The sequence below is a fragment of the Castor canadensis genome, chromosome 5 (genome assembly GCF_047511655.1).
Source record: "Castor canadensis chromosome 5, mCasCan1.hap1v2, whole genome shotgun sequence".
Classification (NCBI taxonomy): Eukaryota; Metazoa; Chordata; class Mammalia; order Rodentia; family Castoridae; genus Castor; species Castor canadensis.
The window spans coordinates 45,655,720-45,681,331 of NC_133390.1; the positions used below are offsets into that span (position 1 = coordinate 45,655,720).

At 33.9% G+C, this 25,612-nt stretch overlaps 1 protein-coding gene across 5 annotated transcripts in view; it reads left to right on the top strand.

Annotated features, from left to right (window-relative positions):
- The window catches only part of Epha6 (EPH receptor A6), a 933,912-nt gene that overhangs the window by 606,335 nt on the left and 301,965 nt on the right, over positions 1-25,612 (top strand). For all 5 annotated transcript variants that reach the window (XM_074072950.1, XM_074072946.1, XM_074072947.1 and 2 more), the window contains 3 exons: positions 8,317-8,425; positions 12,011-12,081; positions 14,243-14,368. In XM_074072950.1, coding sequence (XP_073929051.1) covers positions 8,317-8,425; positions 12,011-12,081; positions 14,243-14,368 — 306 coding nt within the window. The remainder of the gene's footprint in view (positions 1-8,316; positions 8,426-12,010; positions 12,082-14,242; positions 14,369-25,612) is intronic.

The window sequence follows — 25,612 nt, forward strand, 5'->3', positions numbered from 1 at the left end:
TGCTTCAACAAAGATGATCCAAGAGGTTTATTCCCATCTAGCTGAGAATTCTAGCTGAGTGGAAGAGGGAAGCTTTTCCTATTCTCTTTTTGATTTCAAATCTTAGAGTAATTTTCCTTTTGATAGATGGCATCAATATTAAATAAATGTAAAAAAAGATGTTAATACAACACTGTGATTATACCTCACATTCCAAATATTTACTTCATATAAAACCTAGGCAGGGATTTCAGGAAAAAAAATTAAACTCAGATTATTCTCTATTAATTTTTCATGAACATACAAAATTCCAAAGTACAAATGAGTGCAGGATCATTTATGAAATGAAGACATGTTTTAAGGGTTAACATTGTCATGTAAATCAATTTTTAAAAACTGTTCTTTAGCCTGGGAGATTTTATCTTTACATGTGGAGTGTATTTTTTATCTCTTTTTTATTTATGCTATGTAAAGCATGCTAATCATTTGTTGACAGAAAGTTGAAAGATATTATCTCTGTCCTCAAGAAGCTAAAATGCAGTTGAGGTGTGGCAAACAACAGAAACCCTCAGAAATTACTGTTGCTCAGTTGAAATTTTCAGTTGGGGCTTTGGTTTTAAAACTATTATTTTTATAACTTTTAAATGTTTTGAGAGAAATATTTTTCCACGCATGCATTTGTAAATTTCTGCCCTTTTAAATAAAATATGTGGGGCTTATCTCACCAGTTTTTTAATTGACCTTAGATGATTGACATTTAATGATACTGTCAAAGCTTTAGATTATGGCATAGTGAGTTCTTTGCTACTCCTTGAGTTTAGGGGTTTTTTTGTTTGTTTATTTGATTGAGTTTATTTTTTGTTTCATTTTGGTTTTTCAGTATGGGGGATTAAACTCAGGGCCTTGCACATGGTACACAAGTCCTCTACCACTGGAACCATGTCCCAGACCTTTTGTTTGTATTTTTTGTTTCTGAGAAAGGATCTTGCTAACTTTCCCAGGGCTGGCATCATGATATTCCTGCCTCCACTTCCAGAGTAGCTGGGATGACAGACATGATGCTTCTTGAGTGTGGTGGGGTTGTTTGATCCTAACTTCTGACTCCCAGCTACTGTGCATCTTGGAATCTTATGTCATAATTTCCATTTTCCTCTCTTCAACCTGTCCTAGTAGCACAGTGCACTTCTATCCACATTTCCCTTTATATGCCCACTCCAACACCAACACTACCTAATTTCTAATCTGTTACTATGCTGCTATTCTACTCTTTTGGAAACTTGGAAATCAATAAATAGTTCTGAAGTAAAAATATAAAGAATAAACTGTTCATCATTTTTTTTTTTTGTCTTTTTTTTGTTGTTTTTTGCTTTTTTTTTTCTATTTTTTCCTTTTTTTTTTTTCGGTGCTGGGGACCGAACTCAGGGCCTTGCACTTGCCAGGCAAGTGCTCTTCCACTGAGCTAAATCCCCAACCCCTCATCATTGTTAATATTTGTACATCAGTCGGATCTCCTTCCATGGAATTTTTTTTTTTTGGTCTTACTTGCAATTATCACTCAATTGCATTTCACATAACTGAGGCTGCCATTTATATCATTTCAAATAAATGCGATAAAATGTGTACCTGAACTAGAAAGCAGCAGTGGGAATTTTAGAGAATGGAGATGAATCTAAACAATACTTAAAAGCAGAAATAAAAAATTAATGATAAACTAGAAAGCAAAGGAGAAAATCACATGTGAGCTATCTCCAAAGTTTCATCCCTGAATCTCTGAGGATGGTGAACCCATCAGGAAGAAATGACTTCACCTTCTAGAAAATGGGGAAGGTTCACAATATTTTAAAATATTATTCCAAAGAATGATTATATAACCACATAAGGTGGGGTAGATTGGGAAGAACACTGTGGAAAAGCAACCTAATAGAAATCCTAAAACTAGTTTAGTCATGTTAGGCTGAAGCCTGAAATTAGACAGTCACTATGATGTAAGATATGAGGAAATATTTAATTTGGGACATAATACTTGTAGGAGATGATGGCACCATGCTTTTAAGTTCAGGTGGGTAATATGATAACGTTATCATGTACAAAGTCATAATATAAAAATGGTATCATGTACAAAGTCACAAGAGTATATTCATGTAGCAGAAACATTTCCCCATCTTTCTTTTGTATCTTATACTTTTTTTTTTTACTGTTTTGACTTTTTTCTCTGTAACATTTCCATATATACCTGTATTATACCCAGAATTGGTTCATCCCCTTCATTATTCTCCCTCATACCCTATTCCCCATCTTGTGGTGATTTCAACAGGTTTCAGTGTTCCATATCTACACTTGTATATCTCACACTCTTATATCTACTTGAGCATTGCTAGATATGTGTGTGTGTTTCATTATTGTAAGATTAAGCCAATCCTGACTGCTATACATGATCTAAGAAGAAAATTTTCCTGTATAGGTTGCCAATAAACCTTAAACTAGCTTTTTTTTTTACAATATTGTCAATCCATTTTAGTGTTTAAATTTAACCTATGTTTTAAAAATCATTTTGGTAAAGTAATGAAGATAATTTTTTCCACTGAGTGGTAGTAGTTTTGAAAATACTTTGTTCAAGAAAATCACGTAACTGCTAGTAAAAAAAAAGATATTCATAATATAAAATAGTTAACTTTTTTTAAAAAATGCTATTCCACAGAAAAGGACACAGGATCCAAATAACAGATTTTACTTTGAAATGTAAATATAGACCAGAATAATCTTGATTACAGGGAGACAAAATTATATGCCTCCATAGAAGAAAATACGTTGGTTAAAAATAGTCAAATACCTTTTCTCTCACACTTTCCCAAAGACAAGAAATCTCCTTTTTTAAGTATTTGGGTTCCAAGTAAAGAACTTCATTTTTTTTTTCTGTAAATAGAAAAAAACTAAAGGAAACCTCCCTTAGTAATGACATACTAATTTACACCAAGCACTGGCTAGCTGCTAATTCCTTGCTCAGTAACAATTTTGAAACACTTTTTAAGATAATTGCTTCCTCTTAAGGAAGAGTCCTTCCAAAACAATAAAATGAAATATTTCATTTTAATGTACTTAACTTTTTCTAAGAATACAGTCTAATTTCACTTAGCTAGTGACAATTATCATTTCTTACCATGGATTTCACCAAGGTTCTTTTTAAGAACAAGTTAGCACTCTTCAGGTGCTACTTATAAAAGTAAATTATAGACACATTTCCTCTACAAAACTAATTAGAAATAAGCTTCTATTCAGGACTGAGAAAATGAATAGATAATACTACAGACAAGCTATTGTTACAGTGGGATTCGCAGTTATACTGCCATCAGACACATATGATAGACAAATTTATTGTTTGCCTATTGGTTTGTCAATGTAAATGAGTCATATCTGTGAGGCCTCTAGTCAAAGAATAGCTATTCCCCTTTTTTTGCCTTTTTTCCAGCACATTATCTTTTCCAAAGTTTTCTGCCAGACTCACTGCCAGAGGGTACTTATTCTCTCCTCTATCAATTTTCAATTTCACTTTGTAACAGTAGATACTTTTGTGAGTTCTTTCTTTCATTGCCTGTCTTCTCAACTGAATTGTAAGTCTATTAGTACAATAATTTCATCTGCCTGCTTCATCTCTGTACCACAAGGTCTACCTCAGTGCCTGGTATATAGTAGTTGTTCAATAAATATTTGTTGAATGAATTCTAGTTTGTTTTTGTTTTTGTTGTTTTTTCATTTGTTTGAAACAGGTTCTCCATTTAGGCTGCCAGGAGCTTACGATATAGCCCAGACCAATCTCAAACTCTCAATTCTCCTGTATCAGTCTCCCAAGTGCTGGGATTACAGATGTGGGCCAAAATGCCCTTGCAAAAGTTAATAAATTCTTATCCTCAGATTTACATTTCTGACCCAAATCTATCCCACCTGTTAAAATTTAGAAATACAGATTTTCTGGTAACTCCTGCCTTGCAAACAACATTGTCTCTGAGCATACAGAATAACTAGAAATTACGGATACACTCTTTTCATATACACTTGGGGCAAAACTTCCTCACCTATCAAGGAGAGGGTGGGAATGTCGATTTTCCTAGGCTAACCCAAACTTTTCTTACCAGAAGCTCCCAGTGCAAATAATTATTTAATTCATTCACTCAAAGAAATATTTATTAAGATACTACCATGTATCAAGTCCCATAGGGTGGACACTGTTCATTTCTAAGGACGGTTGTAACAAATTGCCATAAACTTGATGGCTTAAGATAATAGATCACAATTCTGAAATCCAAAACAGACTTCCTCCAAAGGCTCCAAGGGAGACACCTTCTTTTTCTATTCTTTAGTTGACCAGTGAAGAAAATTTGGCTCATTCGAGGTAATGAAAGAAATTCATCTTGGTTAGAGAATGATGAGCTAAGTCTGGAGACATATACTAGATACATTTGTAGAAAGTCATGGCTTTAGAATTTATCCTGAGATGAAGTCAGAGCTCTGTTTTGAACCGACACTAATATGATAAAAGACAGAAATTATCCCTCTTAGGACCAAAGGCCAGATCAGAGGTCCTGGATATTTCTCTTATTTCCATATGGTAAATCATTTTTTTCCAATATTTGATTGTAGCCTTAATGGAAAACACAATAATGCAATAAAAGTGCTCTGAAAGATTGTGACAAGAATATTGAACTCAGTGTTCTCACATTACAGACATGAAACCAAGATCAAGCAAAGCTATGATTGCTCCAGGACAACAGCCGTTATGGGTCTAGTAGTTTTCCCTGTTAGTGAAAATGGTAGTTTAAAATATTGCCAACAGCATGAACTTGGAGACAGGAAAAATCATAACTGGACTGTCAGCTTTCATTTGTATAACATGTGTGACCTTAGGCAAGCAATACAACCACTTAAATTAGTAATAATAAAGGGACCTGCCTATCGAGACCACAAAGATGAATTTGGTAATGGATTTGAAGCTCTATGCATTGTGCTAGGAACACAGTTTACCACTTAATAAGTAAGGACTGTGGTGATGAAGACCATAAAGTCAATGTTTTCTGTAATCATCTCAGGCTCATCAGCTACCTCATTTTACTGCCCGTATAACAGTGCATCTCATTAAACACTCTTATTTTCAACTGACTTGTGTATTCATATATTTTATTCTCCACAGAAGAGTGTTTAGGTTTCTTATCATAGAAGTGAAAGAAATGGGAACAGGAATCTGGCTTAAGTGGTAGAGTGCTTACTTAGCAAGTCTGAGGCCCTGAGCTCAATCCCTAGCAAAAAAAAAAAAAAAAAAGAAAAGAAATAGTTATACATAAATACTAATTTTCCAAGTTCCACAACTTAATATTCTATCATCCAATTAAAATTTTAATTAAAAATCAGTTCACAGATATTTAATCACAAGTGTACAAAAGGAAACATATTAATAAAACTGGCAGTTCACTAAGTTATTATTTAAATCAACACAACTTTCTTTAAGGAAGTAATCTAATTTCAAAAGGCATACACTTATAGAATCTTATTCCCCATCCATACTTTTAATATATGGTTCAATAAATTACTTGATACTTGACTACTGTGAAAATATATGCACCAGGTTCAAAATGCTTGAACTATCTAATGTATTTTGCAAACACAGCAGTTAAGTAAATAATATTTTCTTTTTCAAATGCCATCTTTATCTTCAGAAGGTTAATGCTGTTTTCTATAACATCAATTTTTTAAATTTGTCATTTAATAATTTTCAATAAGAAAGTGTGACATTTTAGAGCACATTAATTCCCAAGATATCAGTACTATTTTGAAGATTTGGAAATTCAGTGAAGAACTAATAAAAAAAGCTTCAGTACATTATTTATTGGATAAGATGCAGCTATTTAACTTGTCTTTGCACAGATTATGAGCTAAAACTCAACATTGCAATACATTGCCTCAAAATATCTTGATTAAATCATAGTGACGAAAATCTAATTCCAAAGTTTAATAAATTTCCCTTACTGAAAACTGAATATAAATGACTTTTTTATTTACATTTACACTTCTTTAAAAAAAATCTTTGAAATACTGTGACTGGTTTTTTTACTGACTGACTGATAACACAAAAGTTTCATAGATTCTCTAGTAGATATGTTATTTTTATGAGGCTATTATATGTATATATGTGCATAGTATATTACATACTTAATTCACACAAAGAGATCCACTTCTATGGAAGCCTTAAAGTACTCAAGTTAAATAACTTTTTATGGTAGAAAATAATGTAGGTGGCTTTCCTGTTACGTACTTTCTTTGATTCATTTTGCTTCTGATAGCTTATAAAAATAATAGATATTTATTTATAGTAATTAAAAATTTTAAAGGCTTTATACAAGTTAAGGGACTTATTGATTTAATATTAGAGGATATTGACAACTGAATTATTACTGTAAGTGATAGCGCAGGAAGGAGAAACGAAACAAAAATCTGAGAGCCTGAATTCTGGTCATAGCTCTGTGTGAGCAAGCTCTTTAACTTCTTTATGCTTCAGTTTCCTTACATTAGTTCTTTCTTTGTTGAAACATACTAATTGTACATGTCAATAAGATGCACTGTGGTATTTCTGTGCATGTATGTAGTATGCTTGAGTACTTTTTATCCCACTCAATAAGTATACAGTAATAGAGCAAATGAGAAATATTAATGAATTAATTGAAGTAATATAGTTTTTAAAATCCTGAGATTGGTAAAATGTGGTTGCTGATGTGGTTTTTCTTGCCTAGCATGCATGAGGCCCTGGGTTCAAGCTCCAGAGCTGGGAACAAAAAAGATAGTTTTGTCAACAAAAGAAGTAACTTGTTGTAACCATGTATTATTTGGTCTTCTCTTCCAAAAAGAAAAAAGGAAGTTTTTTTTTAATTCATTTATTCACATGTGCATACATTGTTTGGGTTATTTCTCCCTCCTGCCCCTACTCCCACCCTCTCCCCCGCCCCAGACAGTACCTGTTCTGCGCTTTTCTCCAGTTCCATTGAAGAATAGAAATTAGCAATAATAAGAAAGACGTAGCATTTTTGCAGTTGAGATAAGGACAGCTATACAGAGAGATTCCTAGCATTGCTTTCATTTACAAATGTGTTACAACCCAAGTTGATTCATCTTAACATTGTAACCTTTACACTGGTTCCTGATCACCTTCTCATGTTGACCTCTGTCGCTTTAAGGTTTCTGTATTAATTCCTCTGGAGTGGGGACATCAAATGCTTCCATGTTTTGGGTTTTCTATCTAACCCCCGTACCCCCAATATATGTTGTCCCCTTGTCATATAACCCAAGTCCTACAACATTGTTGTATTTGCCCTAGATCTAAAGACCGCATATGAGGGAGAACATACAATATTTGGTCTTCTGGGTCTGGCTAACCTCGCTCAGAATGATGTTCTCCAGTTCCATCTATTTACTTGCAAATGATAAGATTTCATTTTTCTTCATGGCTGAGTAAAATTCCATTGTGTATAAATACCACATTTTCTTGATCCAGTCATCAGTAGTGGGGCACTTTGGTTGTTTCCATAACTTGGCTATTGTAAATAGCACTGCAATAAACATGGGTGTACAAGTACCTCTGGAGTAACCTGTGTCGCGTTCCTTTGGGTATATCCCCAGGAGTGAGACTGCTGGGTCATATGGCAGATCTATGTTTAGATTTTTAAGAAGCCTCCAAATTTTTTTCCAGAGGGGTTGCACGAGCTTGCATTCCCACCAGCAGTGTACAAGTGTTCAAAAAAAAGAAGTTTTTAAATATCATTTTTGCAATTACTGCTTATCAAATATCTAAGAACCTCTTATATATATCCTGGTGCTGTGGAGTTGCAATTTATAATTTTAATGTCTGAATTTAGTTCTATGAAATATATAGGAGCTCATTCTTAAAAGGAATTGTACAATCGTCTTTTCTTATTGTGGAATAGATGCCAAGACAGTCTACAGTGCCTGGTCATTGGCCAAAGTGGAGATAAATGAGCCATTATTGAAAACAAAATCCTTTAGTCCAATAGCTGATTCAATTTTGTAATAACACTTCATCTTAAAATGTTGAGTACTAAGACTCTACCTATTTAATTGACATTTGTGTAAGAAAAAAGAAAGATTGTGTTGTTGGTGATGATGTCACCTCTTCAGCTCTATACAGCACTCATTTATTTTAGGTTAGTTATACCAGATACTGAAATAAGAGCACATCTATTGGATATCCATTGCCATATTTCAAATACATATACATGATGACATAATTTTGCTTATGAAGTGTCACTTAGGAATTTTAATATCACATCTGTGTTTCAGCTTCTGACATGGCGGCAGAACAAGGGCAGATCCTGGTGGTAGCTACAGCGGCTGTCGGGGGCTTCACACTCCTTGTCATCCTCACTTTGTTCTTCCTCATCACTGGGAGGTAACTGAAACTTCTCAAATTAGTCTCAGGTTATGAAACAACTCTTTCTATGCACTGTGATTTCAAATGCTGGCAAATGTAACAGGCATACTTGAGGCAAAGAGGGCTTAAGTCTGACAGATTCCACTGACAGCAAACTTTGTATAACCACCATGGTTAGTTGGTGTCAACAGGCCCCTGAGCTTGGACGCATTCAAAGACTTGGTGAAAGAGGTTTGAAAACCATGAATGAAAAATCTCTTCTCAATAAATTACAGCTGAGTTTTTTTTCCTTTTTATATTAGATTACAACATGAAAGAGATTTTTCCTTAAAAAAACCAATTCAATTAGAGAAAACAACTTATAAAATTTTTTATACTGTTCATGTTGTAGAAAATGATGTTTTATCAATTAAATATTGAAGCTCTTAATATTAGAATTATCTTAATTGACTGAATAAATCCAACATTCTTTTACTTTAGAGTAATTCGGATGGAAATTTAAAGCAGTGATAAATTTAACATAGCAAAACACTTAGACTTGACTCCTGAGAAGTGGTTGAAGTGCTTACCCATCTCAACTTTAATGTTTTACTTTCACACAGGTTTGGCATAACAATGTACTAAAGCCACTTATTTATTTTTAAACATATTTGATGATTACCATGGGCTAGGTACTGACAATTCAGGAATAAGAATGAAGCTAATGTGTATGGAATTACTTTTTTAAATAACTGAGTTTTTTTCTATTTTACCCTTAATATTTGGCCAAGGCTGTTTCCCAGAAATCCCAAGTTCCTTCAGACTATTCCTACAAGGGAAAAATAATCTTTTTAAGTTTTAATAGCGATACAACATAATGCCTCAAGAATTTTCTTAATTTTCTGAAACATGTATTTTGCAAAACATCAGTGTCGACTCCAGCACAAATCCTTTCAGAGAACCCTGAGATCTGATGAAGAGCAGAAATAATAAACAGCTACATTCATGGGCAGTGATTCTGTGAACTATAAACAATCTTTATTTCACTAATTTCTAAAACTTTAACTGGGCACCAGTGTTTCATGTCTATAATCCTAGCTACTTGGGAGGCTGACATAGAGAGGACGGAGATTCGAGGCCCGGTGGGCAAGTAATTCATGAGACCTCCATCTCCAAAACATAACCAGAGCAAAATCCAAACTCAAAGAAACTTTGCTTTGGTACTATTTTATCAAAATTCATTTAAAAATTGCAATCTATTATAGAACAGGTTCCACATCATCATGTCCTTTGAGTTTTAAACTATGGTATGCACGTATGAAAAATTAAAGGGCTGTGGATGTAGCTCAGTGGTGAGGAGCTTGTTCAGCATGTACAAGGCCCTCGGTACAGTCCCCAGAACAGACAGACAGAGAGAGAGAGAATATTATCTACAATCTGATAGCAGACTACAAGGCACAGATCAATGGATGGACAAGTACTTAAGCAGCAGTTATCATGTGAGTTCCTGAAAAAATGCAATTGCTATCTCTTAAGAAGAGTTATCAGATTTCCTTATAAGAAATGTACATTTATTGAGCTTATCAAGGAATATAGAAACAGTGAATATGCCAAAGCAATTATATTAAAAATAATTACTTCTTTATGCAATTAATTGTAAAGTCCCACTTTTACTACTAGGCTTATTTGATAAGACACCAATTATATAATATTAACTAAACTGTAATAATTTAAATATGATGGTTAATTCTTATTCAGAAAGATATTTTTCCATTTGAAAGCTCCTTTGCTGAAGGTAAAACAGATCCTAACTGGGGGTTGATACAAATGTGGTGGGGGGAATATAAGGAAGGGTGAAGGAGGATGAATGTAGTGAAAATGTTTTGCGCTCATGTTTGAAAATGGAAAAACGATACCTGTTGAAACCATTCCAGGAATGGGAAGTATAGGAAAATGATTTGAGGGGGTGACTTCAACTACAATATAATGAAAGAACTATTGTAAATGTCACAATGTACCACAATACAACAATAATATAATAAAAAAGAAAGGGAAAAAAGCATGATATTGTGGAAAAGGAAGTTTAGAATATCTTCTTAAATATGATTTTGTTTAATAACAATGTCATATTTAACCCCAACAGAAAACAAAAAACAAAGCTTTCATGAAATTGATTTTATTTTTTTTTTCATTTTTCTTTTATTATTCATATCATGAAATTGATTTTAAATGATAGTTTATTCAACAGTGACTCAATGTAGAGCAAAATATCAACTATACTTACATATATCCTATACAATATGAGGCCTTATTTTCTCATAGACTATTTCTTTGTGTTTGTGTGCATGCATTTTGCCTCTAATTTTATTTTTTTATTACATTATTGTTGTACCAGAGATACATTGCAACATTTATGAAATTCTTTCAATTATCATAGTTGAAATTGCCCCCTCCATCTCATAGAGTATCTCTATCCACAATGATCTAAATAGCATACACATGTATGGAAAGCATTTTATCAAAATACTTTAACATATTAATATTTATTAAAATATTAGAACATAATAGCTAAACACATAAATATGACAAACTTAAAACACTTCAATCTTTGTAGGCTAAATTAGTTTAGCCTAGTAAACTTGAGAGAAGAACTCAAATATATTTGGGAATTCTAAAGCAAAATATGAATACTACTTACAAAGAGAATTTTAAAATGAACAGAATTTTTTATTAAATTACTTTCAACTTTCAGCCTGTGTTTACCAATTTCTGACATCAGAAACTGTTTTAATACTCTTCATACTGGAGAGAACCATTTCAATTGCATAGGATGAAGAAATCATTTTGAAGTATATCTCATGTACTTTAGTAGAGAAGTACTAACTGGGAATTATTATACAAAAACTGTAAGACATTTCTGAATAATAACTCACATTGCCATAATTTGAGGCAAAATTCACACTGAAATATTGGATTGTGTATGACAGATGCATTTTGTTTAAACAATTAGAATTAGCAACTCAATGAACTGTCAAATCATATGGATACTGATGACTTTTATTCACATTGAAAGATGTCATGGGAACTCAGGTATCCAGTAAAGGAACAGAACATATCTGTATTAATTTCAAATATTAAAAAAGAAAATCATCATACTAGCTAGCATTGAAAGTGGAAGATAATATTCTAAACTTAATTTTGACTGAAAAGTACTTTTTCATTTGATATTTTAGGCCTTTACCAACTCTAGCTTTAGAATTCATGTAAGAAAGAAAATGATGGTTATGACTTATTATAAAATATTTTTAAAGATACCTACTTTTGGATCAATCTACTTGGTAGCATTTTAGTCTTACCTGCAGATAATTTAAATGTACATCACAAGCCTTCCATGGAACACTTTCACATGTTTTAAAGATATTCTTATAAATGATCTTTATGTAGAGAAACAAGAGCTTTGTCAGTCTATTTTAATTGGTTTTGATTCTTATATAATTCTCTTTTTTTTGACAGTTCTGAGTTTGAACTCAGAATTTTGTGTTTGTTAGGGAAGCACTCTACCACTTGAGTCATGCCTCCAGTTCTATAATTCTGAATATAGGTTTCTCTTTGCCTTTTCTAAAGGTGTCAATGGTACATAAAGGCCAAAATGAAGTCTGAAGAGAAGAGGAGAAACCACTTACAGAATGGACATCGTAAGTAGTTCAATGATTCCCTCCCATTATTTTGTATTCTTATAGCATTTCAAGATTTTATTTCAAGCTGTATCCATTGAGTTAAGAATGAAAGCTAACAATAAAAAATCACTTCCAACCTTTCAACATTAAGGCTTTACATCTGGCTTCCAGGTTTTTGATGGAAATTTCACCTTCTTCTCATTACACGATGTTACCTTTTTCCCCAATTCTGCTTGCTGGAAAACACAACAAACTGACTTTGCTAAAAATATGTGTTGACAGGTTATACCTAGTTATTTACCACTCATAATGCCTCTAGAACATGAGCTGGTTTTATTATTGGAGTAATACATATAGCGCTATTAATGAATCCTATTCCTCCTTGTAAGAGTTGCAACTTAAACATATAACAAATCAATTTACAATTCATTAGCACTAAAAAAGAATATCAGCTCTTTAACGCTCAGAATATGTATGAAATCCTTGTGCTGACTGCAAGATTACATTCATTTGATCTCTTTCCAAGCAAGCTATAATTACCACTATAGTTGGTTTGATAATTGCCCTCTACTCCTCCCTGACGCCCACCTCCACCTCCAAATTGCATACTACTTTATCAAGACAGTTTCTCTATGGTGAGATGCTGAATTAACAAGAAAGGAATGTACTCTACTTAGACAAAGTACAAAGATAATGTGCGAAGCAACCTATTTAACTATTTAATCCTCTTTTACTTCAAATTAAGCAAATGAAATAAGAGACTTTTCCATCTGTATCACCCTACAGGACAGTAAAAATATTTAGGTAGAATATTATAAATTAGTGGGGGGTTAGGGCAATTTCTAAGGCATCTATGGTTTCTTAAATCCTCCATTGTACCCCCACCTAGCACAATAATAATAAAAGAGTAATTCAAGAGGGGCTGTGGATATAGCCTCATGATAGATTGCTTACCTAGCATGTACAGGGCTCTGAGTATGATCTCCAATATCACCAAAAGGGGGAAAGGACCATCTGCCTGAAAATGTTCTACCTTCACCAAGGTTCTGACTCAGAAGATCCAGATGAGGGCATTTTTAGAAGTCTCCTAGATTCTTTTATACAGTAAATTTGTGTCTCACAGCACTGACAAAGCTTAGAGAGCTGATACCTGGCATGGGATAAGCTAGAAATGTAAACAGATTATAGAAACCTAGGTCTAGACGCCTGGATAGATGACATATGCTAGGCTACCATAAGATTTGCTGTGGGACATTTAGTGCTGAGTTACAGAGGAAATAATTCCTGAAGTATTTAGTATCTGTGTTCCGAGAAGCAGTTTAGCATAACCTCCACCAGATGGGCTCAGCAACAGGCAATGAAAATAACCTGAGGCAGCCAAGGAGGAAGAAGTAAGATAAACTGAAGTTGAAGAGGATAGGGATAAGTTAAATTAATAACCAGATATTCAAAATTGGAACTAAGTTTGATTAGTTTTTCCTATACTACATATATTGTATTTTTGAGAAAATGCTATTAACTAATCACTTAATTTTTGTAGAAATGTGTATCACCTTAAATAAGTGAATGGCATAATTGTTAAAACTATGTTTATGTATGAGTTAGTACTTGTTATCTGTGCCTAAACTAATGTTATCAACATGATCACATATCAGTTTAAATTATGACTAGTCAGCTAATAGGAGACATTTATGCTTTTTTTCTTTATTCATTTATTCATATGTGCATACATTGTTTGTACCATTTCTTCCCCCTCCCCCTGTCCTCTCTGCTCCCCCCCCCCACTTTAAAGTACAATGTTCTTTTTTTTCCCCTTTTATTCTATCTGAGTCCAAAGAATGTGGGATGGTGGTGCCCACCTTCAGGGCTGGTGTTCTTTATTTGTCCACTTTGGAAGCCACTCACAGACACACTAGGAGGTATGCTTTACTCATCTCCTACTTGCCTCTCAATCCAACCAATTCTGACAATCAAAATTAACTATCACACATTAACGGTGAAGTAAGCTATGTGTTTGATTGCAAGTTGTCAAAGCCTTAGGTAGGGGAGAGGTAGGAGGGAAGAGGCATTTAAGTAATTTACAGACTGCTTCAATATGTCATTCCTCTTTTAAATAGTCACATGATGCATGGCTACTGAAATACTTTTACACTAAATCAAACTTTTATTTTTGTTGCAGTGCGCTTCCCAGGAATTAAGACTTACATTGATCCAGATACTTATGAAGATCCATCCCTAGCGGTCCATGAATTTGCAAAGGAGATTGATCCCTCAAGAATTCGCATTGAGAGAGTCATTGGGGCAGGTAAACATAAGACCTACATTTCTGAACATAGGATTCCTTAGTGGCTTTGGAAATGATTCATCAACATATAATTTTAAATCTTAGCAGTTTTAGACATCAAAAACATTTACAGAGTAAAATTATCTTATATTTGTTATGTCATTTTTAAAAAGTATAAGCATCTATACTTGTTTTCTAAACAGTGAGGAAATTCACAAAAGTTATTTTTAATATCCTGTAGTCATTTTTCATAATGAAGATAAATTGCAGTGAAATTAGTGCTTCAGGAACTTACTTTGAAAATGCAATTTCAGGGTTTTGTCATAAGGTTATTATAGATTTACCCAAGCCCCAACATCTATAGACATATACTATAATTAATATTCATAATGGTGACCTTGAGGCTCTGTAAGACTCAGGAGTATTCTGAGAATCATTAAAGGTAAAATTTGGTTCAATATAGTTTTATATCATTTTAAAGCAAATTAATCATTCTTCCTATGTAGAATTTTCCAGTACTCAAAACCTTTCTTTACCCAACTGTACAATTTATTGTAAACTAGTCCACAAAAATATATGCTATACATTAGTTAGGAAAGAAACTAAGCTGACGTACAAAGTGACTGAAGAATAAAGATTGACTTCTCTTAAAGACCTTGACCCAAGGTAAATAATTCATGCTGGCAAAGAGCCCTCATTCAGAAGGCCTTCTAAGGACCAGAGTTCCTTACCTCCTTGCTCGGCTTCTTTCCCTGTCCTCCTCCTCCAAGTCACCAGTATACTTGCCTTGCAGCCTCTAGGAGGGAAAAAGAAAGAGTGTAATCTCTCTGGTTTTTTTTTTTTTTTTTTTTTTTTGAGGTAATAGCCTAGAACTTGCAAACACATTTATTCACATCTAATGGTTCAAACAAATCATATGAAATAAAATGCAAGATGGTTTGGAAATATAATCACTGACAAGGGAACTCTATATGCAGCTGAATAGGCCACAGGAGGTAGGGAAGGATGACCTCCTAAAACAGAAAAGGGAGACTGGGTCCTAAGCGGAATACTGGTCACCAGAAGAAGCTATGTGTGTGTAAATCTTTGGAGAAAGCAGAACAAGTCAAAGCATTGTTATTCCAGCCAGCTGTCATGTCTTTGCAAAGGTCACAAAAAATGTATCCGATTATCCTTTGCCCCTTTCAAAGCCCTTCTTTAGCAGATCATGCTACATAATTGCAGGGCCTAGTGTATAACGAACACACAGGGTCCCTTCTTAAAAAGTTATTAAGAATTTTAAGATGACAAAAGTGTCTTAAATCTACTGAAGTATTCCTCTAAACTCAAGGTTTTATGGGACTGCATAGATCACATGCCTACGAAACTAATCTTGTCTCTCAGGTACACAGAGTACTAGCAGTAACTCAAGAATTCCAGGGATGTTGGAGACAGTCTTTCTTGATCTCTCTATTCCCAGTCAGAGCTTCTGCTGGGCCAGGAGTTTTTCTGAAAGCAGACACAAGGGTCCTATACATTTAATTCTAATGCTCTCAGCCAGAAAGATTGCTTTATCAGATAAATAATTTCTGCTGAAAAAAAAAACAAAAACAAACTTCAACTAGAATAACTGAAAGGGTAATTGCATTATTTCATTTAGGTTTGGAGTTTTTTGTTGTTTTTTTTTTTTTTTCTTTAAAGAACAGATGGAGGAATAGACAGGGGAAAGGTTGAATAATTTCCATTGCACACTATATTTGACTTTCTTTTTCTGGCCCCTGAGAAAAGCTTTATATCTTTTTTACTGTATTTTTTAATACACACCTAGATGCAGTAATAGCATTTTCTGTTGTAGTCCTGTGTGAATAAATGAAATGTCAATGTCTGAAATCATAATGTTGAGAGATAAAATCAAGTATCTGAAGTTTAAATGATATTTTTAAAAAGCTCAACTTTTCTTCAGTTTGGATTTTTCCCTAGCCAAAATGTTAAGTTTTCCCTTAAAAAATATAATGTATACTGCCAGAGCAAATGATAATTATATTCTACCTGAACTCTAGTAAGTCATAATAGGATTTCTCTCATTTGGCAAAGACAGAATATTTAAACTATACAGTAAGTTCTATATATCCAGTGTCACCATTTTTTCGTTGTTTGTCTTTGACTATTTCAAATTTCAAACAATATGCTAAGGGTCCTTTCATTCTCCATCTTTACAAAAGGCATGAAAATGAAAGTGTTTTGCAAAACTAAGCTGTTGTAACTTAACATTTCCCTTTGTGCCTCTCCCCATTACTAATTAACTGCTTTAGGCTATGTTTTCTAAATCTGTCTCTCTCTCTCTCTCTCTCTCTCTCTCTCTTTCTCTCCCTCTCTCTCTCTCAAAATCTAGGATGTAGATAGATATTTCCCACAGCAACAATGTAGAGAAATCATTGCTCAGTGTAGGGGCTGAGAAGGTCCAATACCTTTCTTCATTCATCATTAAGGGTCACAGTCAACACTCCAATAACAAAAAACAGATTAACAAGAGAAAAAGTTAATAAGCTTTTTTAGTCAAAGATTTACATCACATGGGAGCCTTCAGAATGAAGACCCAAAGATCCAGAGAAAGTGACTTATTTTTATGATTAGGTTGGATTAAGAATGTAGAAATGTGATTGGACAAAGAGGAGTAACCTAGTGGTGACAGATTAAAGAGGAAAGCTCAGCATTGCCCATCTCTTCATATTCTTCTTGGCCTCTCTATGCAGCATTACTTCCTCCTGGGTGGGAAAGGAACCTTCTGGAATAGGTGTCTAATGACCTACTATCATGAGAGCCAGGCTAGGGAATTTCCATATGGCCATTTCCCACACAGAAAGGCAGGATACAGAGGTAAATCTAGTTGTCTAACTCACTTTATAGAAGAGGAATTGTGGTCTCTGAATTACTTGATTGTAAAAAGAGAGGCAGGAGACAAGAGGGCAAGAGTAGATCAGAAAGATCTATTGAGGCCCTTCCAGGTATGACATGCCAATGTGCCATCTTTTGGGATGTCATTTTCTGAACCACAACATCAGTCAAAATGTATAAAAATTAATGATTATATGATATCTATGACATGTTGCCCAACCTTAAACTGTAAATACTTTCCTTGGTTTGTTTCCTCTATTTTCCACCACCTATATTGCTTATTTCTTCTCAGACTCTATTTTGGCATCATCTGGATGCATTTGATCATTCCCTTGGAAATTTAAGCTAAATGACATAAGTAGAGAGTCAACACTGAACAGAATTGTGTGGGTTGGGGAGATATCAAGTCCTGACAACTGTTAGGTAACTGAAATTCAAGCAGAATTCAGGCACTGGTAGTTAAAATGTACTGGTGGTTAATTTGTTATTCAGAAAAAAATCTACAAGATCTGCATGTTTTTTTGGCAAAGAAACAGTTAGGAATTCTTTCCCGGTTTCTACTTGGGAGACATAATATGCAATTACTAAATATTTCTTAAATGAGTTACAAAATGAATGTAAAAATGATCACAGTAATACTTTCAGAAAGAAAAGACCATGGGAATTCATGACTCATGACATTTCTTAATACATTCACTGAACAATGTTTCTTACATGGCTAATACTTACAAAAGTCAATGTGCTAATTAATTTTTTTAATATGAAATATGCTCATTAGAGAGATGTGTATTTAACCTGTTTCCAAAACCTCTGTCCTGGGGTTTTCAACATTGTAACCCTCCAAATTCTATGCAACAAAACCTTAGAAAACTTAATTTATCTGTATTAATATATATTATGTATATATATATATATATATACATTTACATGTATATTCTCAATATTTTCTATCTTTTGCTATAAATTTCAGTTTTTTATGAGTTTTCTAGGACATTTTTTATATGACTATTCAATTTAATAGTGGTAGCTTATCTTTGTTCATCAATACAGGTCTGAATTTCCATGAAAATGCACATTTCCATTTAAATGAAGTGAGCAGCTCTGTTGCATTGGAGACTATCAAGATCATCTATCTCCTTTGACTTTTTTGCATCATAAAATAAAATACTGTGGGCAGAGACTGTAAAACAGAAATTCCCATGCTGAAAAAGCCAAGTCAGATTAGGGTAGAATCATTATTTTACAAATATCTTGAGAGATAATGAGAAAACTGGTAAACTGAATTTTAATCATGGTCTGGAAAAGGTCACTGAAAGGCTGTACTGAACCCATACCCTTATAAGAAACCCTTGCCTAGCAAAGTGTCTATAATTTTGAAACATTATTCCATTGAAAAAAATCATTCTTGTGTCTCTAAGCCCATAGTGCACCCTTCATAGATTTGACCTTCCTTCTTTCCTGGTCTCAATGAAAATGTAGAATATCTTCCCTTCATTCATATTCTATCCCTTTATCTATACAAAACTCATTATTGTTTCTGCTATCAGCCTTCTCTTCTGGCTTAGTGCCACAATATTTTTCTCTTCCTAGAATAGCACAGAGAGCTTTAACTGATGGTTTCTCAACAAACTTCTGCATGAAGGTAAAAGAAAATTGAAAGGACAGTAAAACAAATATAAAAAAGTAAATGTGACTTATTCAGCCTAATATTTTTCTCTTTAATTGCTGTCCTGTTTAAGGTCACATTTGTCCTTAATGATGTGCAAGAAAAAATCTTAACTTTTATGCCTCTCCTAATTCCCCTACAATCCCCAACCTGGCCAGTCTTTTCTTTCTATTCTATTATGTAATTTTTTTTAATTTATCTTAAAGAAACTCTCTTATCCACTTCATTATAGTTTTCCTCGTTCACAGTGTGTTTTACTTTCTTGCAGGATGATAGCAAGAAATGTAGGCAGTATTGCAGATGTGGTTTCACAGTTCTCCTTTTACAAGAAGAAACATGTTTTAATGGCCATTTTCTCCATATTTAGATAAGATGATCTTTCTAAGAGACAGGTTTTGTTCTTGTCCATCACCTTAAAGAATTTATGGTAGAGGTTAAACTGGTTTGTTTGTTGTTGTGTTTTGTTTTTGTAATCTTGAAAACTCCATTGTGTAACCAATTTACTGAGAAAATAAGATTGACAACAGATTGTGGCAATGCTTTGTTTCTTTAACTCAGTAATTTCATAAATCAAATTATGTAATGAAATTTGAGGGGTTTTTGCATTCTCCATAGTCAATATGACATGTATATGAAAGACAGACTGAAGCAAGACAGAGCCTAGGTTTGAATCATGGCTCTTCTACTAACTACGACCTTCATCAATTTATTGATCTTTCAGACATTTGGTTTGCCTACCTATAAAATGGGTACATAATTATCTTAGCTGTCTTGCACAATTAAAAGAAGTATTTGAAGTGGTACATATGGAGCACTAACTATAAAAACTATAAAAGAAACACTCAATACAAGGCTAAGAATATTACCATAAGGTTAAAAATATAGTTTTCATATTTAGTTTTAATGGCTGAGAAGAATGACATTTTTATAAATATCTACCCATGAAGAATTTGACCACCTTATATAAGTAGAATGTTTATGAGTTTAAAAAGTTGAAAATTAGCAACTAAAATGAAATTTCATTCTTGTTGCTACAATGAGCTATAGCCATCTCAACAAATTCTTTTAATTTTTGATGAAAGGAACTCAAATCATAATTTTCTTTATATCTTATGATATTTATTAAATGTGTTTTATTTTTGCTATAAACAAGGCAATAGGTGAAAAGGGAAATTTATTTCAGTATTTTTATATGAAACCATTGTAAACTATAAACTAGTCTATCAACTTATTCCTGAGACACCTAAGAAATTAGTAGATTTGTTATCAGGAACAGGACCATTGCAACGGTTATGTGGATTATCAACTTAAGTGGGTGAAGAAATGCCTAGGAGATTAGTAAAGTGCATCTCTGGGTGTCTACAAAGACATTTCCAGACACATTAGATTGTGAGTAAGGGCTCCGAACTAATCAATGGGTTAATCCCTTGATGAATTCATAATACGATGACATTATTGGAAGTGGTGAAGGAAGGAGATGGGGCCTAGCTGGAGGAAGTAGGAAGCTAAGAATGCATCCTTGGGGGAATGGCAGGAGCTTAGATCTTGTCCTGGCCCCTTCCTGTATCCACCTTTTCTCTGCTTTCTGGTCACCGTGATAGGAATGCTCTGGTCTGCCCCACCTTCCCTGCATGATGAGCTGATACCTCTGAAACTGTGAAACAAATAAACTTTAAGTTATTTTTGTTAAGTATTTTGATAATGGTAATGAGAAAAGTAACTAATAAAACTATATGTCAATTTAATAGATTTTAGGTAAATTTTTATTTAACTGCAACTCAATATTCTACATCTTAAGTTAGGGACCACTTGCTGTATATTTGTTATCTCATATATGGATCTGTCCATCTTTCAAAGTGCTTCATCATCACAGTTATTTGATAAATATTTATTTAATAAACAATTTAGTAAATAATTAAATGACAGAAAAATATAAAATTATTTCAATTAATTATGCTAAATGGCTATACCTAGCTTGTTATCAATGAAAATCCTAATGAAGAATAAGTTAATATAAATGATTAATAAAATATTAATTATATTAAAATCAAATCAAATGAATAACACATACAAAATAAAAAACAAAACAAGAACACACTAATAGGAGGTATTTCTGAATTATAGCTGCTGCATTTCTTTATATTAACTTACCTGACAAATTATACCAAAATAATAGAATTTATTATATGCAATTGCACTTATATAGTGAAATACAAAGGTATACAGAAAAATATTACATTGATATTTTATTTTATATTAGGTTTATATTACAGGGGAAATAAGTATTTGTAATTTGCAAAGAATTTATTCATTTTAAACTTTTTTCCCTTCTAATTTGTATGTTGCTAAAATATTTGGTGAAATTAAGGAGACTGAATGCTTATTTTCCAAAAAATTCTTTAAGAATATAGAGGAAGACTGTTACATTATTTTTGGTGGGTGGGAGGGCAGTACTACGGTTTTGCTAGGCAAGTGCTCTACCATTTGAGCCACACTCTTGCTACTAGGTAAATCTTATATAAAAAGAAATAAGAATAATAACTTCTTAGAACTAAGAACCAACAGAGAAAGAAAGCTTATGTATCAAGTTTTACTCTTCATATACCTATAACATATTAGTTATCACTTGCTACATAAAAACTATCTTAAAACTCAGGCTGATGGAATGACTAAAGTGCTACAGCACTTGCCTACCAAGTGTAAGGCCCTGAGTTCAAAAATAAATAACTAAACAAACAAGTAAATAAAAACCTTAAAACTCAAAGCAAGAACATTTATCTTTTAATTTCTGCGGCTCAGGAATCCAAGCATGGCTTTGCTCCTTCCAGGTTGCTCAAAGGGCTGTAGTCAGGGGTCATCAGAGGCTGTGGTCTCGCTGGAAGGCTCAGCTGGGCAAAGCTCTGCTTCTAAATTCACTTATCTGACTGTTGTCAGAATATAGTCTCCTAGGGTTTGTTAGATGAAAAGCTTTAACTCCTCACTTACCTAGAGATGCTCCCAGGTTCTTGCCATTTGAACTTCTCCAACATAGCAGCTTGCTTCATCAAAGCCAACACAGTCTGCTAGTAAGAAAGAAGTTGAAATATTTTATAACTTATTAAAGAGTGACATTGTAGCACCTTTGTTATAAGTATGATACTAGGCCCCATCTGTAGTGAAGGGAAGGGGATCACACAGGACATAAATACCATGTTGTAGTGATCATTGCAGGTTATCTTAAATGTCTACCATAGCATAAAGAAATGTTGTGTCATGTTCATGGCTCTCTGATGGTCCTTGCTAATCAGTTTTCCCAGGGACACTTTCTGTGCTCTTTCCAATTTGTGTCAAAGATGACTCTTAGATGCCAGTTGATGCTTACACAGTTTATTCTGGCTCATTCTTATAAGGTGAATGTAGGACAGACTAGCGGCCTGAGCCTGATACAATCAGGGTTCATATGACCAACTACCAGGAAGATCTTCCTCTAGATTCCATTCTCAGAGGTTAACAGATTCTTCCCCCTTTCTTATATCTATAGTCAATCTAGGTCATTTAACAGGTTTTTTCTTCATTCAAAGAGGTTAAGATACTCTTACAAGAGTAAATTTTATCTTCAGGTTTACAAGAGTTGCATCTGTGCTAAAACGGACTTGTATGTAGGGCAACTGAGATTTTTAGATCCCATCACAATATAAAGACCCAGTCATGCCCAGGCCTTGTTTTCTCATACTGCAAAGTAACACATAGCATTGACCTTGTGAGATGTTTGTGTAGGACTGTGACTATCGTTAATCTTTCAGTCACAACATGTCTCTTATTTCATAGTATATCTTTCTAAACTTAAACATCATTTGAAGTTTTAAGTTTAGTGTGAATATGTTTAAAACTGGCAGGCTTTTACTCAGAATAAAGCTTGGAGAAAGTTTAGATATAAATTAGATGCCATCCTAAATCTGTCTTATAAAGAAGTGCAAGATTGTGCTGTAAGATTATTTCATAATGCCATGCATTCAATAATATGCATTCTACATTGGTGAGCAGTTAAGATGGGAATTAAGATCACAAATCTGATTATAGGATTTGTTTATGTCATACTATATAGTTCCACCAGCATGAGGTAACCATTTGATGGTTCCCACAGTGATCTCAATCTAATTGTCTATGTGTTTAACTAATGACCTTTACCTTTTTTAATCTATCCAAGTTATATATTTTTAGTAAGAAACCATCCCAAAACTGAAAGACTTCAAATATCAATCATTTAATATATTTTTAATTCTATGCCTTGAAAGTTTCGATTGGGCTCAGCAAGAGCTGAAGGCATTTCTGTCAGTCTAGCCTGAGATCATTCCTTGAATACAGTTATCTAGTGTCTTGACTGGGGTTGGTTCTCAGGTGGTTGGCTAGAATGTTTCAGCACAGCTGACTCATCTCTATTTCATACAATCTCTTCAACAACACACTAGACAAGGCAGTGTCAAAGTAGTGTCATAAGCAGGGGAAAGCAGGAGTTGTAAGGCCTCTTGAGGCCTTGACTCTGAATTATCTGTCATAATTTTGGCAAGTTAAATTGGTCAAAGCAAGTCTAAAAAACAGCCCAGATTTCATGAGATGGAGAAATAGATTCTACCTCATGGTGTGAAGAATAGTAAAGTTATATCATAAATGGAACATTAATATAGAGTGGAGGAGGAATTTGTGGTCATGTTTTATAATCTATCACATGGTTGATAGGTTTTATTTATAAGAAATGAATCACTACTTTTCAAATCTAACATAGACTTTGATAGTTTGCCTCTAAGATAATTTTTTGCTTTGCACCCCCAATGAATGATAGGCACATTTTCCTTATTTAGCAACTACTAGGTAATCAGCCTTGGGGTAGAAACTATGAGACAAAAAGGAATGAATGAATAGCACAGCCTTAAAAGAGAAGCCAGAGAAAGTAGGATATAGAAAGTAGAAAGGAGAAGTTAAAAGGGCAAATTATAAAGAATGATCATAGCTAATTAAACATACATACGAATTGCTATTCAATGAGCTGGGGGCATAGCACAAATGTTAGAGCACTTACCTAGCATGCTCAAGGCCCTGGATTCAAGTCTCAGAACCACAATTAAAAAATGCTTGGGAGATCATTGTGTTAAGAGAAATAAGCCAGGCTCAGAAAGACAAGTGCTATGCATTTTCTCTCATATGCAGAATCCAGAATCAAGATCTAAAGCAAAAAAAATGGCCATATATATAAATAGGGAGCTATTGGAATAGGGGAAGACCAACAGGAGGTGGGAAGGGGAAAGAGAGGGTAGGGGGGAGAAGATATAACCAAAGTACATTGTATGCATGTATGAAAAGGTCATAATGAAACCCATCTTAAAGATCACAAGAACAACAAGAAAGGTAGTGGAGGTAGGAGGAGTGGGGAAAAGAAAGGACTAGAGGGGGTGAATATGATCAAAGTACATTATACACATGTATGAAAATATCCAGTGAAACACCACACATTGCACAACTAATGTGCATTAATAAAATGTTATTATTGTTATACTGGGGTACATTGTGACATTTAAAACATTTTTACAATATATCATAGTTGAATTTCCCCACCCCTCCTCATCATTTTCCTTTACCACCCTTCCTCTGTTCCTGTAATAGTTTCAGCAGGTCTCATTATTCCATTTACATACATGTGCACACAATATTTGTACCATATTCACCCTCCTACACCCTATCCCCACATCCTCCTCCCTCCCACTCATACCAGTCCCCTAAACAGGCCCTATTTTGTCCTCCTTGTCCCCATTTATGTAAAATAAATGACTTTTTGTTTAAGACAGCTATTCAGGTAGTTTCCTTGTGACATATCTATGTCTATATTCCATATATATATTATAACCTGAATTGTTTCATCCCCTCTATTTTTCTCCTTTCTAGCTTGATCCTCATCTTATGGTGATTTCAACAGATTTAAAAATTCTATATTCATTCTTACAATTCCTGCATAAAAAGTACATCAACCCCATGAACATTCTTAACTTCCTTCTTTTACCCTCTCTCTGTCATGTGACCTCCCCTTAGAGTGACTTGTTTTTCCTAATATTGCTGCATTTGCATTAGATCTATATTTCAGTTCTATTTTTAATTTATTAAGGAGTCTCCATTCTGTTCTCCATAGTAGTTGTACTTATTTACATTCTTACCAACAGTGTATAAAGTTACGTTTTTCCCCACACCCTTGCCAACATTTATTGTTGACACGAAGACCAGTTGAACAGAAGACCCAGATATGAATCCACGCAGCTATGACCACTTGATTTTTGATGAAGGTACCAGAAACATACGATGGAGGAAAGGCAGCCTCTTCAACAAATGTTGCTGGGACACCTGGATATCTGAATGTAGAAAACTAAAACGAGGTCCATGTCTTTCACCCTGTACAAGTATCAACTTAAGGTGGATTCAGGACCTCAATATAAATTCTGAAACTTTGGAGCTAGTGCAGGAAAGAGTAGGGCATTCACTGGAAGCAATAAGCAGAGGCAGTGACTTCCTAATTAAAACTCAAATAGCTCAACAACTTAGAGAAAGGACTGACAAATGAGGCTATATATAATTAAATAGTTTTTGGACAACAAAAGAAGTGGTTCCCAGATTGAAGAGGCAGCCCACAGAATGATAGATAATCTTTGCCAGCTACACATCTGACAAGGGATTAATAACCAGAATATACAGGAACTCAAAAA